The sequence below is a fragment of the Triticum dicoccoides genome, chromosome 4B (genome assembly GCF_002162155.2).
Source record: "Triticum dicoccoides isolate Atlit2015 ecotype Zavitan chromosome 4B, WEW_v2.0, whole genome shotgun sequence".
Classification (NCBI taxonomy): domain Eukaryota; kingdom Viridiplantae; phylum Streptophyta; class Magnoliopsida; order Poales; family Poaceae; genus Triticum; species Triticum dicoccoides.
The window spans coordinates 138787666-138803728 of NC_041387.1; the positions used below are offsets into that span (position 1 = coordinate 138787666).

Below are 16063 nucleotides of genomic sequence, written 5' to 3' on the forward strand. Positions count from 1 at the left end.
TGTAGATGCACTCCTCTCTCTCGTTGCTAGACGACTTCATAGATTGATCTTGGTGAAGCGTAGAATTTTTTTATTTTCTGCAACGTTCCCCAACAGTGACATTTTATTGTAGCTCTTTGAATACCATCGATCAAGCACAATATTCAGGGCAATATAGTGGTAGGTGTGGGAGGGCTGGTGTATATGTTTGAAGTGTTCTCACACGAAAGTCATCCAAGATGACCCTCCTAATAGTGCGGTTTTCCCTACGACTCAAATCGAACCAAATGAAAACCTTCGAGTCGTTAGGAAAACCATGCCTTTGATCTTTTTAAAGTTTGGGGGAGGGCACACATCTCTAACATTATCTTCATGGTACCAATATCCTGAGATAAACTTTAGCAATCGATATTAGTTCCACTAACCATACTGTCATCACACGAAAATACAATTAAGTGGCACATTCACTTTCACCATTACATCTTTAGTTCCCGATCCACCCTAACTTGTGACAGAGTTGATCGACACCACTTCGGGCCGACTCTTTTGTTGGCTTCTAGAATAAGCTGGAATAAGCCGCCCCTTGCCCAGCTTATTCTACAAGCTCAACCCAATTTATTTTTTAGAAACCTGCTAATTAAGACTTGACTAGTAGGCTTTTAAAAAAATATTTTTGGTTGGGCTTCTAGAATAAGCTAGGTAAGGGCAGCTTATTCTAGAAGCCTAAAAAAGCCACCAAAAGAACTGGCCCTTCATCCTCATGGTGGGAGTACCTGGTGAGCAATGTGTTAATCCCTATTGATGACGGCGAGTTTATGAAAAAACCCTTATGCACGAGGAGATCAAGATTTCTAGGTATGTAGCAAGGAGAACCGGGGAAATTTGTCTGACGTATAGGATGATCCTATCGACAAAATTCAGCAGGGAGGATTTGTTGGAGCACCACGTCAGGACTTCTAGCATCCAGTCAGAAGGCAAGAGTTGGACAAAGCTTTGGAAAATCAATGTGCCACCTAAACTGAGAGTGGTTGTCTGGAGAGTTGCGCAACATTCAATTTCAACAGATGAGCTACTACATCATCGCAACATGGCTACAGCACCGGTGTGCCCCATATGTGATATGCATGATGTCGCGACACACTTTGCTCGAGTATTCCATGGCACAGAGTGTGTGTGGTCATTATCTTCAGAGGAGCTGGGTGAACGAATGTTCCTCGGCCAGGATCCGGGTACGAGAAACTGAATTTTCTCCTTACACGATTCATTACTGCATGTGGACTTTACTCGTCTCGTGGTGACACTACGGGCGATTTGGGGAGACAGAAGGAGGGCCATATATGAGCAATTTTTTAAGAGTCCCATGTCTACACACATGTTCATTAACTCTTTTATTTCGGGCATGCAATATGAGGACAAGCCAACTATGGCTGCTACAGGAGGATAAACATCAAGACCATCGACGTGGCTTGCCCCTCCCGAGAGTATTTCAAAAAAATCAATGTTGATGTTGCTTTGACAAAAAGTGGGCCTTTTGGGGTCGTTGGAGTCGTATGTAGAGATCATCATCAAACATTCTTAGATGCCTCTATTATAGTGTTGCCAAGGATCTGTGACCCACCAACTTTGAAGGTGATGGCAGTAAGGGGCTGTTTGGTTTGGACCCTGTACACTATGCCTAGAAAGGAGAGGCGCCTGGATTCAGCCTGAGATGGTGGAAATTTTTGGCCTGGCTAGGCCAGCCTGGTACATCTGTTTGGTTCCTTTCCTAGCCTGGTAGTGTCATTACTGAATTGTTTTTTTATTGTTTTAAATAGTACCCATGGCTGCCAGGCTGATGTTACACCACGCCAGGCGCAAAAACTAGTACGCCTGGGCTAGGGTAATACTAGTGCCTGGGCTAAAGTTCCCATTTCTTCTATTTTTTTATTACCATGCCAGGCTAACTGCCTTGCTAGGAACGCCTGGGCCAGGCACTCAGGATATGAACCAAACAACTGCCAGGCATATCTCAGGCAAGGTCCAGGCCAGACATACAATGTTGTGGACATCAACCAAACATGCTGGACCTCTATCTACAGAGGATACAGGTGGCCTCGAACGGCAAGGTAGTAGTGACCGAGATCAAAGAAGGGAGTGTCGCAAACTATGGGGCTATTATTCAAGAAATTATTCATCATTCTAGTTCTTTTGTTGTTTGCAATTTTGTTCATGAGTATGGGTCCTCGAATGTTGAGGCACACAATTTAGCGAAGCATGCTCTTACTTTAGGGGCTGGCTGCCATGTTTGGTTAGGCCAGCCCGGCAATCTCTATTTCGTCTGTATAAACGTTATGATGAGTTAATAAAGTTTTGCGAGATTGCCTAAAAAACAACCACCTGATATCATGCTAAAGAAAACTGGTATGTGCATTAAGAAAACCAAGTGTTTTTTCAATAAAAAGGCATTATCTTATTTCAAGCTGATACCGACCAACAAAACAACATCAAAAGCTAGTCCGGACATCAAGATTATTACTTTCCCGAAAAGGAATAAAACCCCCGGCCTCTGCATCATCATGATGCACACAGCCATGGACATCAAGATTATACACAACCAATTTATCAAAAAAGAAACAAAAGACATCACCTACAAAAGTCATGTTGAAGCAATAGCATGGGTAGGCTCAAACCTCCGTTTCTCTTGCAATTAGGGTCTGAAGCCCTGAATCGAGCATTTTTGTGTGTCTCTCTACAGCATCCAAACAGCAACACAAATGAATTCGGCACATTCAGACATGTCAAGAAATAAAGCGATATGAATTCATGATCTCTGCACATTCAGATGAATTCATGATCTCTGCACAAATTCTGTCCTTGGCCGATGGCAAGGAGTGGATGGTTTCCTCTGTTTATGGACCACAGGAGGAGGAACACAAGGTCAGATTCCTTGAGGCTATTGTGCAGTTCGGGGAGCAGGTGTGTTTGCCATGGATCCTAAATGGCGACTTTAACATTGTATGCAACGAAGATGAGCGCAGCTCCAGGAGAGTTAACAGAAGGCTTATGAATAAATTCCGGCATACCATCAACAGATTGGGTCTTCATGACATGCCCATGATTGGGAGGCGCTACACTTGGTGTAATAATCAGGAGCAAGCGATCCTTGCTAGACTGGACAGAGTGTTATTCAACAACGACTGGGAGGACTTGTATCCCATCAGCGATCTGTTGTCTCTTAGCTCCAGCATATCTGACCACTGTCCTCTGCTTCTCACTTGCTCTTCCGCTAGACCTCGCGCCTACCGCTTCCGCTTTGAGAATTTCTAGTGCAAGCTACCAGGATTCACGGACACTGTCAAGGTGGCTTGGATGGAAGATGTTGAGGGCAACGATCCCCTGAAAATCTTCAATGTCAAGTTGCATCACACAACCAAAGCTTTGAGAAGTTGGGGCCAGAGAAGATGGAGCGAGCTCAGTATGCAGTTCCAAATGGCCAATGAAGTGATCTGGCGTTTAGATTGTGCGCAGGAGAGGAGGCATCTATCTACGGAGGAAAGAAATCTCCGCGCCTTCTTGAAGGGCAAGTGCCTGGCCTTTGCCTCGCTTGAACGTGTTCGTGTACGTCAACGAGCGAAGGTGCGAGATCTCAAGGAAGGTGATGCAGACACCAAATACTTCCACATGAAAGCAAACGGGCGCCGTCGTAAGCATTTAATACCCTACCTCAAACAGGGCGACCGAATTGCCACAGCTATGGAAGACAAACTAAACTTGGCGGGAGAATTCTTCAGCAAGCTAATGGGCACCCCGGAGTCGGCCAATAATAGGAGTTCCTTGCGGTGGGAGTCTCTGAATCTGCGCAAGCTGTCGCCAGAGTTGGCGCATGGTCTCGAATCGGATTTCACCGTGGATGAGGTCAAAAAGGTGATTATGGACATGCCCTCCGACAGGGCACCAGGTCCGGATGGCTTCTCCGGACAGTTTTATAAAAAGTGCTGGGATATCATTGCTTCGGACCTAATGGCTGTGATGAAGGCTCTGCATGAGGGTCATTTTTATTCTTTTGGAGGCCTCAACACTTCAATCCTCACTCTCCTGCCCAAGAAATCAAACTCTCTGGAGATCGGCGACTTCAGACCTATCAACCTTATCCATGGTGCGGCCAAGATTTTCGCTAAAGTGCTTGCTTGCCGTCTGGCTCCGCTCCTGCCCACACTCATCTCGCAGGCCTAAAGTGCTTTCATTTCCCGGCGCAACATCCATGAAAACTTCATGTTTGTAAGGAACCTTGCTCGCCTGCTGCATCGCAAACGGAAGCCCTCGGTTCTTATGAAGATTGACACCTCCAAAGCCTTTGACACCCTTTCTTGGGAGTTCCTCCTGGAAATCCTTGTCACCAGAGGATTCGGTAGGAAGTGGTGCTCTTGGATATGTGGGCTGCTCTCCACTACCTCGTCATCAGTACTCATCAACGGAGAACTGAGCTTTTCTTTTGCCCTTGGCCAAGGAGTCAGACAGGGTGACCCCATATCACCAGCGCTCTTCATTCTGGCTATGGACGCCGTCCATGGCATGCTGGAATGGGCGGTGCAAAATAGCTTGCTAGCTGATTTCGGTATTGGCATGAGGGTACCCAGGGCATCGATGTTCGCGGACGATGCGGTATTGTTCTTCTCGCCGATGGAAAACGACCTTCAGATCATTGCGGCCATTCTGAAGCTGTTCGGCGAGGTGTCGGGACTCAGGATCAACATGATCAAAAGCACGGTAACTTGCATCAGATGCGACGAGGAGGTGGTTCAGAGAGTTGTAGAACATTTTCAGTGCAGTTACCAACATTTTCCCGTGCTGTACTTGGGCATCCCTCTGTCTATATACCGGCTAAAGAGACATGATTTAATGCCGCTGGTTGATAAATTCTCCAACAAAATGAAAGGATGGAAGCCGAAGATGATGGCTACAGTTGGGCGCCTCACTCTCGCTCGCTCAGTCCTCATGGCACTGCCGGTCCACCTTTTGGCGGCACTGCCTTTGCCAGCCTGGGCGATCAAAATCATCAACCGTCATTGTCGTAGCTTCATTTGGAAGGGCGAGGAAGAGATCAATGGGGGCCACTGTCTGCTCCCATGGTCGAGGGTGTGCATGCCCCGGGAGCTTGGTGGACTTGGAGTTTTAAATCTTAAATGGTTTGGTCTAGCACTTCGATGTAAATGGCCTTGGCTGGGCTGGGACGCGGATGAGAGGCCATGGCATGCTCTACCCAACGTGATGGAGAGGGAGGTCCAGGCCCTTTTCAACGCGGCCTGCCAAGTCAGTCTGGGATCCGGTGAGATTGCCAAATTTTGGACTGACCGGTGGCTGGAGGATGGCAAGTCAGTGGCCCAGATGGCGCCCCAACTCTTCTCCTTCGTCAAGAACCGCGAGCTAACTGTCAAAGAGGCTACCCACAATCAGGCCTGGACCAAAGACGTAGCCGGCGGGCTCTCGCTACCTGCCATTGTGCAGTTCCTCATGGTATGGGAGTTGGTGGAGAACACTTCCCTCAATATGGATGCCAGGGACACTCCACGCTGGATGTTGACGTCAGACAAGCAATTCTCTGTCCAGAGTGCATACAGCCTGTTCTTTCTAGGCAAAATTCGCTTTGCATGCTCAAAGCCGATTTGGAAATCCAAGGCTCCACCGCGTTGTAAATTCTTCATGTGGCTGGTGGTGCATAAAAGATGTCTCACGGCGGACAACCTGGAGCGACGAAGCTGGCCGTCCAATCGAGTGTGTTCGCTCTGCCTGTCTGCGCCAGAGGACTGCACTCACCTTTTTGTCCACTGCCCATATACCCAACAGGTTTGGTTGCTCTTTAAAACATGGACGAATGCAGATTTCATTACCCCCAGTGTTTCTTTCACTTCCACGGAAGACTGGTGGCTTCGGGCTAGGGCGGCTATTCCGAAGGCAGTCAGGAGGAATTTTGACACGGTAATCATCATGCTGCACTGGAGGGTGTGGAAAGAGCGAAACGCCAGGATATTTGATCATGCTTCCAACCCACCTGACTGGGTTCTGGACCGGATCAAGGAAAACGTAGCCATGTGGAGAGCCGCGGGATGCATTGCTGATCTCCCGGCTTAGCTACAGCCGTCGGGCTTTGCCTGTATTTGTTTCCAGCGTTGGAGTTCCTTCACTCAGCAGCTCCTCCCTGAAGTCCCCAGTCAGCTCCTGTGGTACTCCGTATAAATTTCGTTATGGTACTCATCCTGATGCTCTGGAGGGTTTGGAGATCCCAGCGTTGCTGTGGCTAGGTCCTGTATGGGGTCTTGGGTTCAGTCTAATCTTCCTAGACTGTTCCTGTTGTACTGAACTTTTCTCTCCTTCTAATAAAGATCGGCCTCAGGCCCTTCGATAAAGCGATATGAATCAAGGTAATGGCGTAACATAAGATGTGCACTATCGACATTTTCCTTGTCATGACATATCCAGATGAACATGCAACTCCCAGACTTCAAATAGAGCACTTGCTAGTCTATGCATGTTCAAATAGAGCACTTGCTAGCCTAGGCTGGGGCTTTAAGCCACTACTGATCATGTTACATATGATAAACCGGTCAAGTGATCAGATTAGCTTTCACGACTGCACATCAGGATTCACATTTCAATTAGAAGAAACCAGGAAATTCATAAAGAGCTGGAGCTCTGATTATAATTGACTTGGCAGATCTAGGGAATTCAATCAGAACACACAAAGGCACAATGCTGAAGGTATAAAATCTGCTTTAGAGAGAAACGCACATTCCCTAGAAGTAGGAGCATGCTCAAGTAAAAATTTGACACAATTGGCAAATCATAAATTGGCTCAAATGTAGCACATTCAGCAGAAATTGTGACACACATCTAGCAGAAACTGTGTGATGTAGCACATTCAGCAGTAGGCCAAAGCTAAGATATATAAGCTACATAAAACACTTGTCTTTTGCATAAACGCCGGAACTACTAACTTAAACATTTGAGGGTAAACATGCTAATAGAACCAAGAATCCTGCTGAGTCTCCATAGAACATGAGCCAACGATCCAAAAAGTGCCCTAATTTTTCCAGCAAAACTAAGCTCTGACGATGACGGCGAAAGGGTCCCTCACAGAGAAGTCAGATCCTCTTTCGAAGTTCTGCATCTGAAGGCCTTGACCTTCAGCAAATGCACTCTCGAAGAGCAGCAGTTGACAGCAGTTACTGGCCCATTTTGTGTCGAACAGAGGCTTCACTTTGGCATTTACCTCAGCCAGCGAGCTGAAGCTTCCATTGACACACACAATCGCCAGCTTCGTCAGCATCCGAGCGTTCTCAAGGAAAAACTTGAGGAAGGAAAGCTCGCACCGATCTCCTAGGAAGTTCTGAAAGATCATCAAGTCAACGTGTGAACGGATGCATTCGATGGCACCGGACTCCTCCCAGAACTTGAGGTTGAGCTTGCCGGTGGTCTCGGCAGTTTTCTTGGACTGTAGATAATTAAATCGGCCCAAACTTCAGTTAGAGCTCGATCATCTCATCACTTGGCAGCGGCAATATACATGTATGAGTGCGGGAAGATGCAAAATTGTTGACAAATTGAGTGGGGGTTTCACCTCGATGTGCAGCCTCTCAACATTTGGAAAGCACCTGAAAAAGCAAGGCAGAATTTTGGCTTCATTGCGGACACCAAAACGCACTTTTAAGCCGAGGATCTTCACGGTTGGTACCATGGTGCTTGGGCTCGCTTTTGTCCCAGTCTGCAATGCACACAATTGTCTTGAGACAAGTTGACACATTGGTATCGATGATTTGTGAGTTAAACAAGCAAAAAGTAATTCTGAGAGCGCGGGATGAACCTTGATGGTGGTGTTGCCGATCTGGAGCGTGTGCAATTCCGGCTCCAAGTAGCCAAGTATGCTTAGCGCTGGTGCATGACCGATCTTGATCCTCTTGTGCGAGCCTGGGCCTTTGCGGGTGAATGACTCCCAGATGATGAGGCGCTCGAGCTTGGGGGCTTCGTCCACGACGATTTCCAGATCGGAGGCCCCGATTAACTGCACGCACCGGATGCTGCGGCTGACGAGGGTGAGACGGTCCATGAGCAAGTTGGCTTGGATGCACAGGATCTCCAGCACGGGGCTCCTGGAGATGATGAAGTTCATGTGCCGGCTCTCCATGGCGACTGTACAGAGGCCGAGCTCGCGGAGGTTGGGGAAGGAGGAGGCGCGGGGGAGGCCGGCAGTGTCCGGGAACTTCCAGAAGGCGAGGTAGAGGCGGGTGAGCGTGGCCATGCCGAAGAAGGCGGCGGGGAGGTCGAGGTCAAACGGCCACGGGCGGTTGGCGAGGACGAGCTCCTGGATGCCCTTGACGGCGAGGAGCTGCAGCCAGCGCGCGAGCAGGCCCCGGAACTCCTCCATGTGGCTGGTGGTGAGGTGGACGCAGCGGAAGGGGCCCGGATGCGCGGCGAGGATGCGGGAGACGGCGGAGGTGACGCAGCGCGCGGCGTCCCGCGGCACCTGCACCTGCACCTCGGGCGAGGGCGAGGACGGGAGGAGGTGGGCGTCGACGAGGACGAGCGGGGCGGAGCGCCAGAGGCCGCGCCAGCGGCGGGAGAGCGCGGTGGTGCGCGCGGCGTCCGTGACGGAGAGGCGGGTGAGGACGTTGCGCAGGAGCGCGTCGGGGAGGAGGCTGAGGCGGTCAAGGTGGTCGTGGGGGAGGAGGGCGTAGAGGCCGGGGGCATGGCGGGAGGCGGGCGGGCCCGGGAGGACCAGGTGGATGTAGGAGAGGATGCGGCCGATGAGCGCCTCGAGGTCGCGCGGGTCCTTGCCCCGGCCCCGCCACATGCTCTCCGACGCGCGGTCCATGGGGACGGGCGGCAAGAAGGCGGCCATGGCCACCGCCGCCGACGAGGTGTGGTTTTTGATGAGTTGAGCGCGGCAGGGAGAGCGAGGGGTGGAGGCGGAGGAAGGAATGAACGAAAGCCTTGGCTTTTGTGTGGGGGCGCGTGCTTCTTTTGTTCTGTAGCTAGCGGTGGCGGGCTGCCTGTGTGGAATGTGGGAGGCGGGTTTCAAGTTTGAACCACTACTCGAGGTGGGTTCCCCTCTTCCCGCTCGAATTTTCAAATCCGTTATTCCAATTCATGGAGGATATGCAAACCGCAATCATGCCACAGCACGCATTTTTTCACTTCCAGACTTTCCAGTACACCCACTATGAAAGTTTCTAACCCTTCCCTTATTCTATAACTCTATAAAATCTCTCCTAAAAAATCAAGGAATTAAAATACTCCCTCCATTCAAAATATAGTGCGTCCACGCTTCCCGAAGTCCAACTTTGACCATAAATTTAATCAACGAGACCGACTGCGGTGGGAGAAAAAAATTATATAATTAAAAGCTTCTTTTGACTACGAATTCGCTAATATAACTTTTGCTTCCGCCGCAGTCAATCTTGTTGGTTAAATTTATAGTCAAAGTTGAAGCGCGGGAATAGAGGAAGCACTATATTTTGAAACGGAGGGAGTAGTGTGGAGCTGAGCTTCCCCCCAAATTTAACTCTGCAAAACCAAAAACGTGCACAGACAAGTCACTCGAAACTCAAAGACCACCGTGCTTAATTGCACATAACCGACCATAATTTAACATCATTGTACTGATATTAAACTAGTTACAACTCAATTATAGCTAATTAGAACCAGAAAGAGCTAAGTGTAAACTAATCATCATCGGAGGAGACATTGTAGATAACTAGCGTCGTGCTCGAGCCCGATGCCTCGTCGTCATGGGTACCCCTCAGCATCTTCGCCAACAGCTCATCATCAGCGTCACCGAGGCCTGCGATGTCAGGGTGTGGGGTTGGAGGCGGAAGGAAAGAAAGTCATAGAGGGTACATACCATATGAAAGCCGCAATTCACAACACATGTTTGCACGATCTAGTATAGCCAGCAAAAAATTTGCTATATTTTTTCTTAGAGTAATTAGCAAAGTGAAAACTACCACAATTTAGATTAGGGTTTCAAACACGTACTACTACTTTATTTTGTTTGACAAATTACTGCTCCTTCCGTTCAGAATTACTTGTCTCGGAAATGGATGTATCTAGAATTAAAATACGTCTAGATACATCCATTTTCGCGACAAGTAATTCCGAACGGAGGGAGTACCACTTTGGGTCTAATTTTTCTTGCAAAAAAATCACTAGTGGCCATTTGGGCCAAAATTGATCCCAATTGTTACAGGTATGGCCTGCATGTAAGAGATGGCATAAGACTCTGACAACTTGGACCCACCCAAAATTGAGCCGGGGCACTTATTTTCCATACTCCGTCCGTACCCATGTGCTTCGTATCCACCCTCACGGACTTTGAAAACACAGTTATACCATCCCGGGTCTGTCCAGGCCTTGCCGGACCTTCGTCCCTCCACGGCTCCACCCAGATGCCCCGCCCCGCTTTGCCCACTCCACCGTTCCACCCTCAGTTTGGCCGCCACCCATATAACCTCCGCCCTGTTAACATCATCCATGGAGGACACCACGTCTGACTAGTGTTTGACCAAATTCCATGGCCAACTTTTTTATGTTCTCGGTGTTTATCTTGAAGCAAACACAACGCAATGGAGTCGAACAAGGAAGACTGAGTTCATGGATTCGTCTTCGTCGGATGAAGATGAAGATGATGATGGGAGCGGTTGTTGAAGACACACAGCGTGCATCGGAGCAGGTTCTCAACTTCAAGGGTTCAACAAAGGGACATTGAGTGTTGAATCGGCAGCAAGCATGGGGTCATATGATGTTGTACGACGGATACATTGACCTCGATGCACTATTCAAACCCCATTGTCGCCGTCGTTTTCAGATGCGGCGCCATGTGTTTGAACGCACCTACCAAGGTGTTAGTTACTTCAAGCTGAAACGCAATGTTGTTGGAAACATTGGGTTCTTGGTTACCTAAAGTTCACGACTGCTATGAGGATGCTTGACTATGGCACAACCTCGGATTTATGGGATGAGTACCTTCGGATGTGTGAAAGCACATGCCTTGAGGCCATGGTCAGATTTGCTACTGTTATGGTCAAGGTGTTTGGACCGGAGAACTTGAGAGAACCAACTGACACATGCACAACAAGGCTCATGGTATGGGAGAATCAAGAGGGTTTTCAGGTATGCTCGGATCTCTGGATTGTATTCACTAGAAATGGAAGAACTAACCATGTTCTCAATGGGGGCAATACTAGGGCCATTGCAAAAAAAACATCATCATTTTTGAAGCAGTTGCATCACAAGATCTCTGAATTCGACACTCTGTCTTTGGCATGTCTGGATCCCACAATGACATTAACGTGTTGCAACAGTCTTCATGTCTGCAAAGTTGTGTGCGGGTGAAGCTCCTGTGTGCAACTACCGCCGATGATCATGATTACAATATGAGGTACTATCTTTATGATGGTGCCTATCCTCCGTGGGTAACCTTCGACAAGATCATCTTTGAGCCAAGAGGTAACAAAAATGTCACTTTGTCCAAAACTAGGAGATAGAAAGGATTTGGAGAGCACATTTGGAATGCCCCAACCCGGTGCTGCAGTTGTTTGCGGACTTGCTAAACCATGGGGTGTAGAGAAGTTGTGGGAAGTGATGACAATTTGTGTGATCATGCACAACATGATTGTGGAGAATGATGGTGAGGGAGTTCTCCAAGGTCTAGAATTTCAAGTAATGGCCAATCCTATCCAACTTCCAGAATAGAATCCGGTGATGTTTTGAGTTTTTTCTCCAAATGTCTTAGCAGATTTGTCACCAAGGAACTCATGAGAAGATTCAAAATAATATGATTGAGCATCGGCAGGCGTTTCAAGGAGATAACTAGAACATATGTCCGGATAAGTTGAATTTAAATATGAATATTTCATTTCAAAATTTTATGTTTCAATTGTTATATTTATATTTGAATTACTGTTGCATTATTTCAATTTTCAAAAGACCCTCCACGACGGCGATTTCATGCAAGGCCGGCTCACACACTTGAAGCCACGTAGTAGCAAACCAAGGCTCGACATAGTTGCATGGATGCCAACATGTCTTTGGCGTGCTGAGGATATGTTCATCGGCCACATATCACGGTGCACAATTTAGTTAGTTTATTACAGGCATATACATTCTTTTTAGGGGAGGCATATATGTTGGATTGTAAATCTCATTGGTTCAACTGAGCTACGTTTCATTATTTTACAACCTCCTTGGCTCATAGCTGCTTTTCCACAATTCATAGTTCACTATATAGCTGAACAGAAAAATAGTTCACGGTAGCCTTTCCAAAATCTACAGCCGAACCAAACACATCCTTGACGGTGTCAATCTTTTACCACCTTCCATGTATAGCTAGTTGCCCAGGTGGATCATATGTCATAAGGTATAAGGAGATTTCCGTGACATGGTCGTGAATGACAGCAATGATGAGTTGGGCCAATGAAGTGACGAATGCATGCCCGATGTTGCTGCCAGTGTCGTATACCCGGAAGTCTGAAGTCTATGATGTAGATAAACTTAAGTTCAACATTCTTCGTCAGAGGTCGATATGTCCGAGTGGTTAAGGAGACAGACTTGAAATCTGTTGGGCTACGCCTACGCCCGCGCAGGTTCGATCCCTGCTGTCGACGGTAAAAGTTTTTTTTTCTTTGTAGACTTCTGTGCGGCACGGTGACTTGGCCGAGCAGAAAAATCAATCCCTGCTGTCGAACGTTTTTGGCCCCGTTTGATTGCTCTGTTTTTTCTAAGTATTTTGAGAATACTACAATATTTGATATTATCATAGTTTTATTTACTACGGGGTGTTTGGCTGCCACTAAAAATGATGCTTTTAATACTGCAGTATTTGCAAAACCTTGGTATTTTCTCTGTTTTAAAAAAAGAGCTCCGGACCTCTTTTTTAAAAACTGAGCTAGCGAAAGAAACGCCTCCATGCCCGGCCACTGATCCCTGCCTCCCGTCGTTTCCCCCTCCAGCCCCATCACGCTAGCCGTGAGGAACGGAGCGAGCAAGTCCTGCTGGGCTGCTGGTCGAGCTTGCTACTCACGCGGGCGGCCACAAAGCTGAGTTCATGCAGCACTTGCTCGTGCCATGTTTGTCCATCGGTGCCGGCCACAACACACGAGTATCCATATAACCAACTAATCATCTATGATCAACCAGACCATTGATGAGTGATTGCAGTTAGTTAGGAACACACGTGTTTGTAATGACTATCAACCGGCTAGCTAGCTAACTTATCGTTGCTGGCTTGCTGCGTAAAGCAGTAGCCAAACAGGTCACAATACTTCAAAATACTTTGACATATTAAAATTGTGGTATCTTCTACTCGCGGATAAAAATACTGTAGTTTTTCAATACTTTGGTTTTTGCAATACCTTGTTATCAGAAAACCATCTAGCGATAAAAATACTTTGGTTTGTCAATACTTTAAGTTTTTGTTCTTTGTGGACTTCTGTGCGGCACGGTGACTTGGCCGAGCAGAAAACCATCTAGCGAATAACATTAAGACCCTGTCTGATAGCAAAGAACTATAAAAAACGAACAGCAGCAGTCTCCTTCACCGCACGCACAGGCACGTAGAGTTCGGCAGCAAGAACGAACAGCAGTAGATAATAGGCCTAAACATGTAGTACTAGAATATATGGATCGATTAGACTAACGATGATGATCAGCTGCAGCGACGGCGGCGCAGTAATTAGCATATGGATAATGAGAGAGTAGAAGTAGGAGGGAAAAAAGGATTCGTCCTTTGCAAATAGCAAGAACCAAGTTGTTGAGCACAACGGGAAAGAAGATAGCGACACCACTCCCTTCTTTTCGGCTGCTCGGTTTTTTTAAAAAAGTCTAGGTTTTCTTTTATGCAGAGAAAAACTATAGTTTGATCAACACTGTAGTATTAAAACCACGGTATTTAGGGGCAACCAAACAGCTTGTTGTAAATAAAACTATGTTATCCAAAAACTATAGTATTCTCAAAAACTTAAAATATCTGCTAGCAAACAAGGCCTAAATTATATTTTATTTCTTTTGTAGACAGGGAGACAGTTAATAAATGTTGAATAGTAATGAGAACTCATGGTAGATCGCATGTTTATATTATCAGAACACCCGTGCTTTGCTACGGGCTTAAAATACTCTAATAGATCGCATGTTTATATTACCAGAACACCCGTGCTTTGCTACGGGCTTATATATATAATTAATGCCATCTCCAAGATCAAAGTTTATTTCTCGTCATGCATCCAGACGTGTTTGGACGACAAACGAGCGCTCAGTAGGCTCCCAAAAATTCAACCGTGTCTGGACAGTCCTAACGCCCTCAAATTCAGATTATATATGAAGGAGAAATATGATTGTCTGGACTATCCTTCATGTTATGTCTGACACATGGTCCTAACATAAAAACCCACCCCACAACACACCATTCCCTTTTTTGGTCGGACCCTCCCCTTCTCGCTCGTTCTCCCGCCGTACCGGGGTTTTCACTGGAGCCTCCTCCTTTAAAACTAGATGACGTCCACCCCACCTTCGCCGTGTGTTGCAACAGAGATGAATTTTTTCAAATTTACAATATAATAGAGTGGGTTAAACTAACACATACAATTCTCACTAAACAATAAATAACTATAGAGATTAATCTCTAAGGTCCATTCAACTTTGCAAATGCACACTCATATGGAAGGCGAGTCACAGCCTGAACGTAGTTCTAGTCACCAGTAAGCTCCACCTCTAGCTCAGACACCATTCATTGCTAGAAGGGATAAATGTCGTTCTTCTCTTCCTCGTCCTTCCATACATCTTCTACTCATGGTCTCTTCACCAACCCGTTTCCTTGGAGCCAACCAGCATCACGTTAACATCAGTGCATTTGTCACCCATGCCTCATGTTCTTCTTCCTCCTTACTCGCTAGTTTCGTCTCATTACTACTTATATTCTATAATACTCTTTTTTTCTTGTTTCGCTTTATTTTTTGAACACTCTTTCCTTCTTCAACACCATGGACCACTTGCTCACTTTAGTTCTTTTTCCTTCTTATTCTTGGAACACTCTCCCTTTCAACTATAGCATTAACCATCTCGGCAATGTTGTGGCGTGTTGTCCTCATCCGCGAATGTTTCGGCAACCATCAACGTGTGCACATTCTGTAGCGCATGGTCATCATCCATCTTGTTGAATGCTAGGTCGCCCATGTGTGAGCGCATTGTGGCCATTGTCCATGTTGGCAAGCGGTGCTCGACCAAGTCGGTGAGAGATTATTGATCGTCCTTGCCCACGAGCGCTTTCAAAATGATTCAACGCGATTTCTTGCTTAATTAATGAATTACATGAATAATTAATGGTCTGCCTAATTCTCTGCATGCCTAATTAACCGCTAACCAAATCAATTAATTATATGCCTACGTGCGAAAAATTCCCTACTTCTTAGGCATAATTAAGTGTCTACCTATTAATTAATTGCATTAATGACTCGATTTTCAAACTGATTCGGTGCAAAAATAATTCTTATTTAAATGGAGCTAATTAATTGCACGCATAAGTAATTGTCTACCTAATTAATTGCGTTAATGATTTGATTTCCAAATTGATTCAGCGCTCGATTTCCAAAATATTTTGGCATGAATGACTACTACGAACGATGAACTACTGAGCATTGTAGGACACATTTTCTTAACGAGTTTCTTGACATTTGAATGGACACACTTCATGTGAGAATGTAGCTTGTCTGGCTCTCTGTATGACTGAAAATATGTATAATATGACCGCGTCCACGAATGCTTGTATGTGGCGGTCCGATGACCCACCTTCCACCACAGCCGTCCTCAATGCGGTGATCCATGCCCTACATTCTCAAGCATCGCACCAGTGTCAGGCCTGACCACAGCGTCCTCCATGATATCGCGCATGGCATCCCTCCGCAGGGGCGCACGAATGTACACGCTCATAAGAAAAAAATATGTTATTTTTTGTTGTATTAGGAAACTTATGATTGTCCATTAATAGTAGAGATAATGATGATGATAATAAATGGCATAGTGCTTAATGATTTGTTATTGAGGAATGTCTATTTTGTTTTGA

At 46.5% G+C, this 16063-nt stretch overlaps 1 protein-coding gene and 1 non-coding gene across 2 annotated transcripts; one reads left to right on the forward strand and one right to left on the reverse strand.

The window, feature by feature from the left end:
• Positions 1 to 6847: 6847 nt before the first annotated feature.
• On the reverse strand, positions 6848 to 8926 carry LOC119293475 (F-box/FBD/LRR-repeat protein At1g13570-like). The gene is made up of 3 exons (XM_037571946.1): positions 7817 to 8926; positions 7574 to 7717; positions 6848 to 7447 (listed from the first exon to the last, which is right to left on the reverse strand). The coding sequence occupies exons 1-3, from the start codon at positions 8849 to 8851 to the stop codon at positions 7055 to 7057; spliced, it is 1572 nt and encodes a 523-aa protein (XP_037427843.1). The 5' UTR covers positions 8852 to 8926; the 3' UTR covers positions 6848 to 7054.
• A 3600-nt stretch (positions 8927 to 12526) lies between these two features.
• Positions 12527 to 12614, forward strand: TRNAS-UGA. The gene has a single exon. It is a non-coding gene; the product is annotated as a tRNA-Ser (tRNA).
• Positions 12615 to 16063: the final 3449 nt, after the last annotated feature.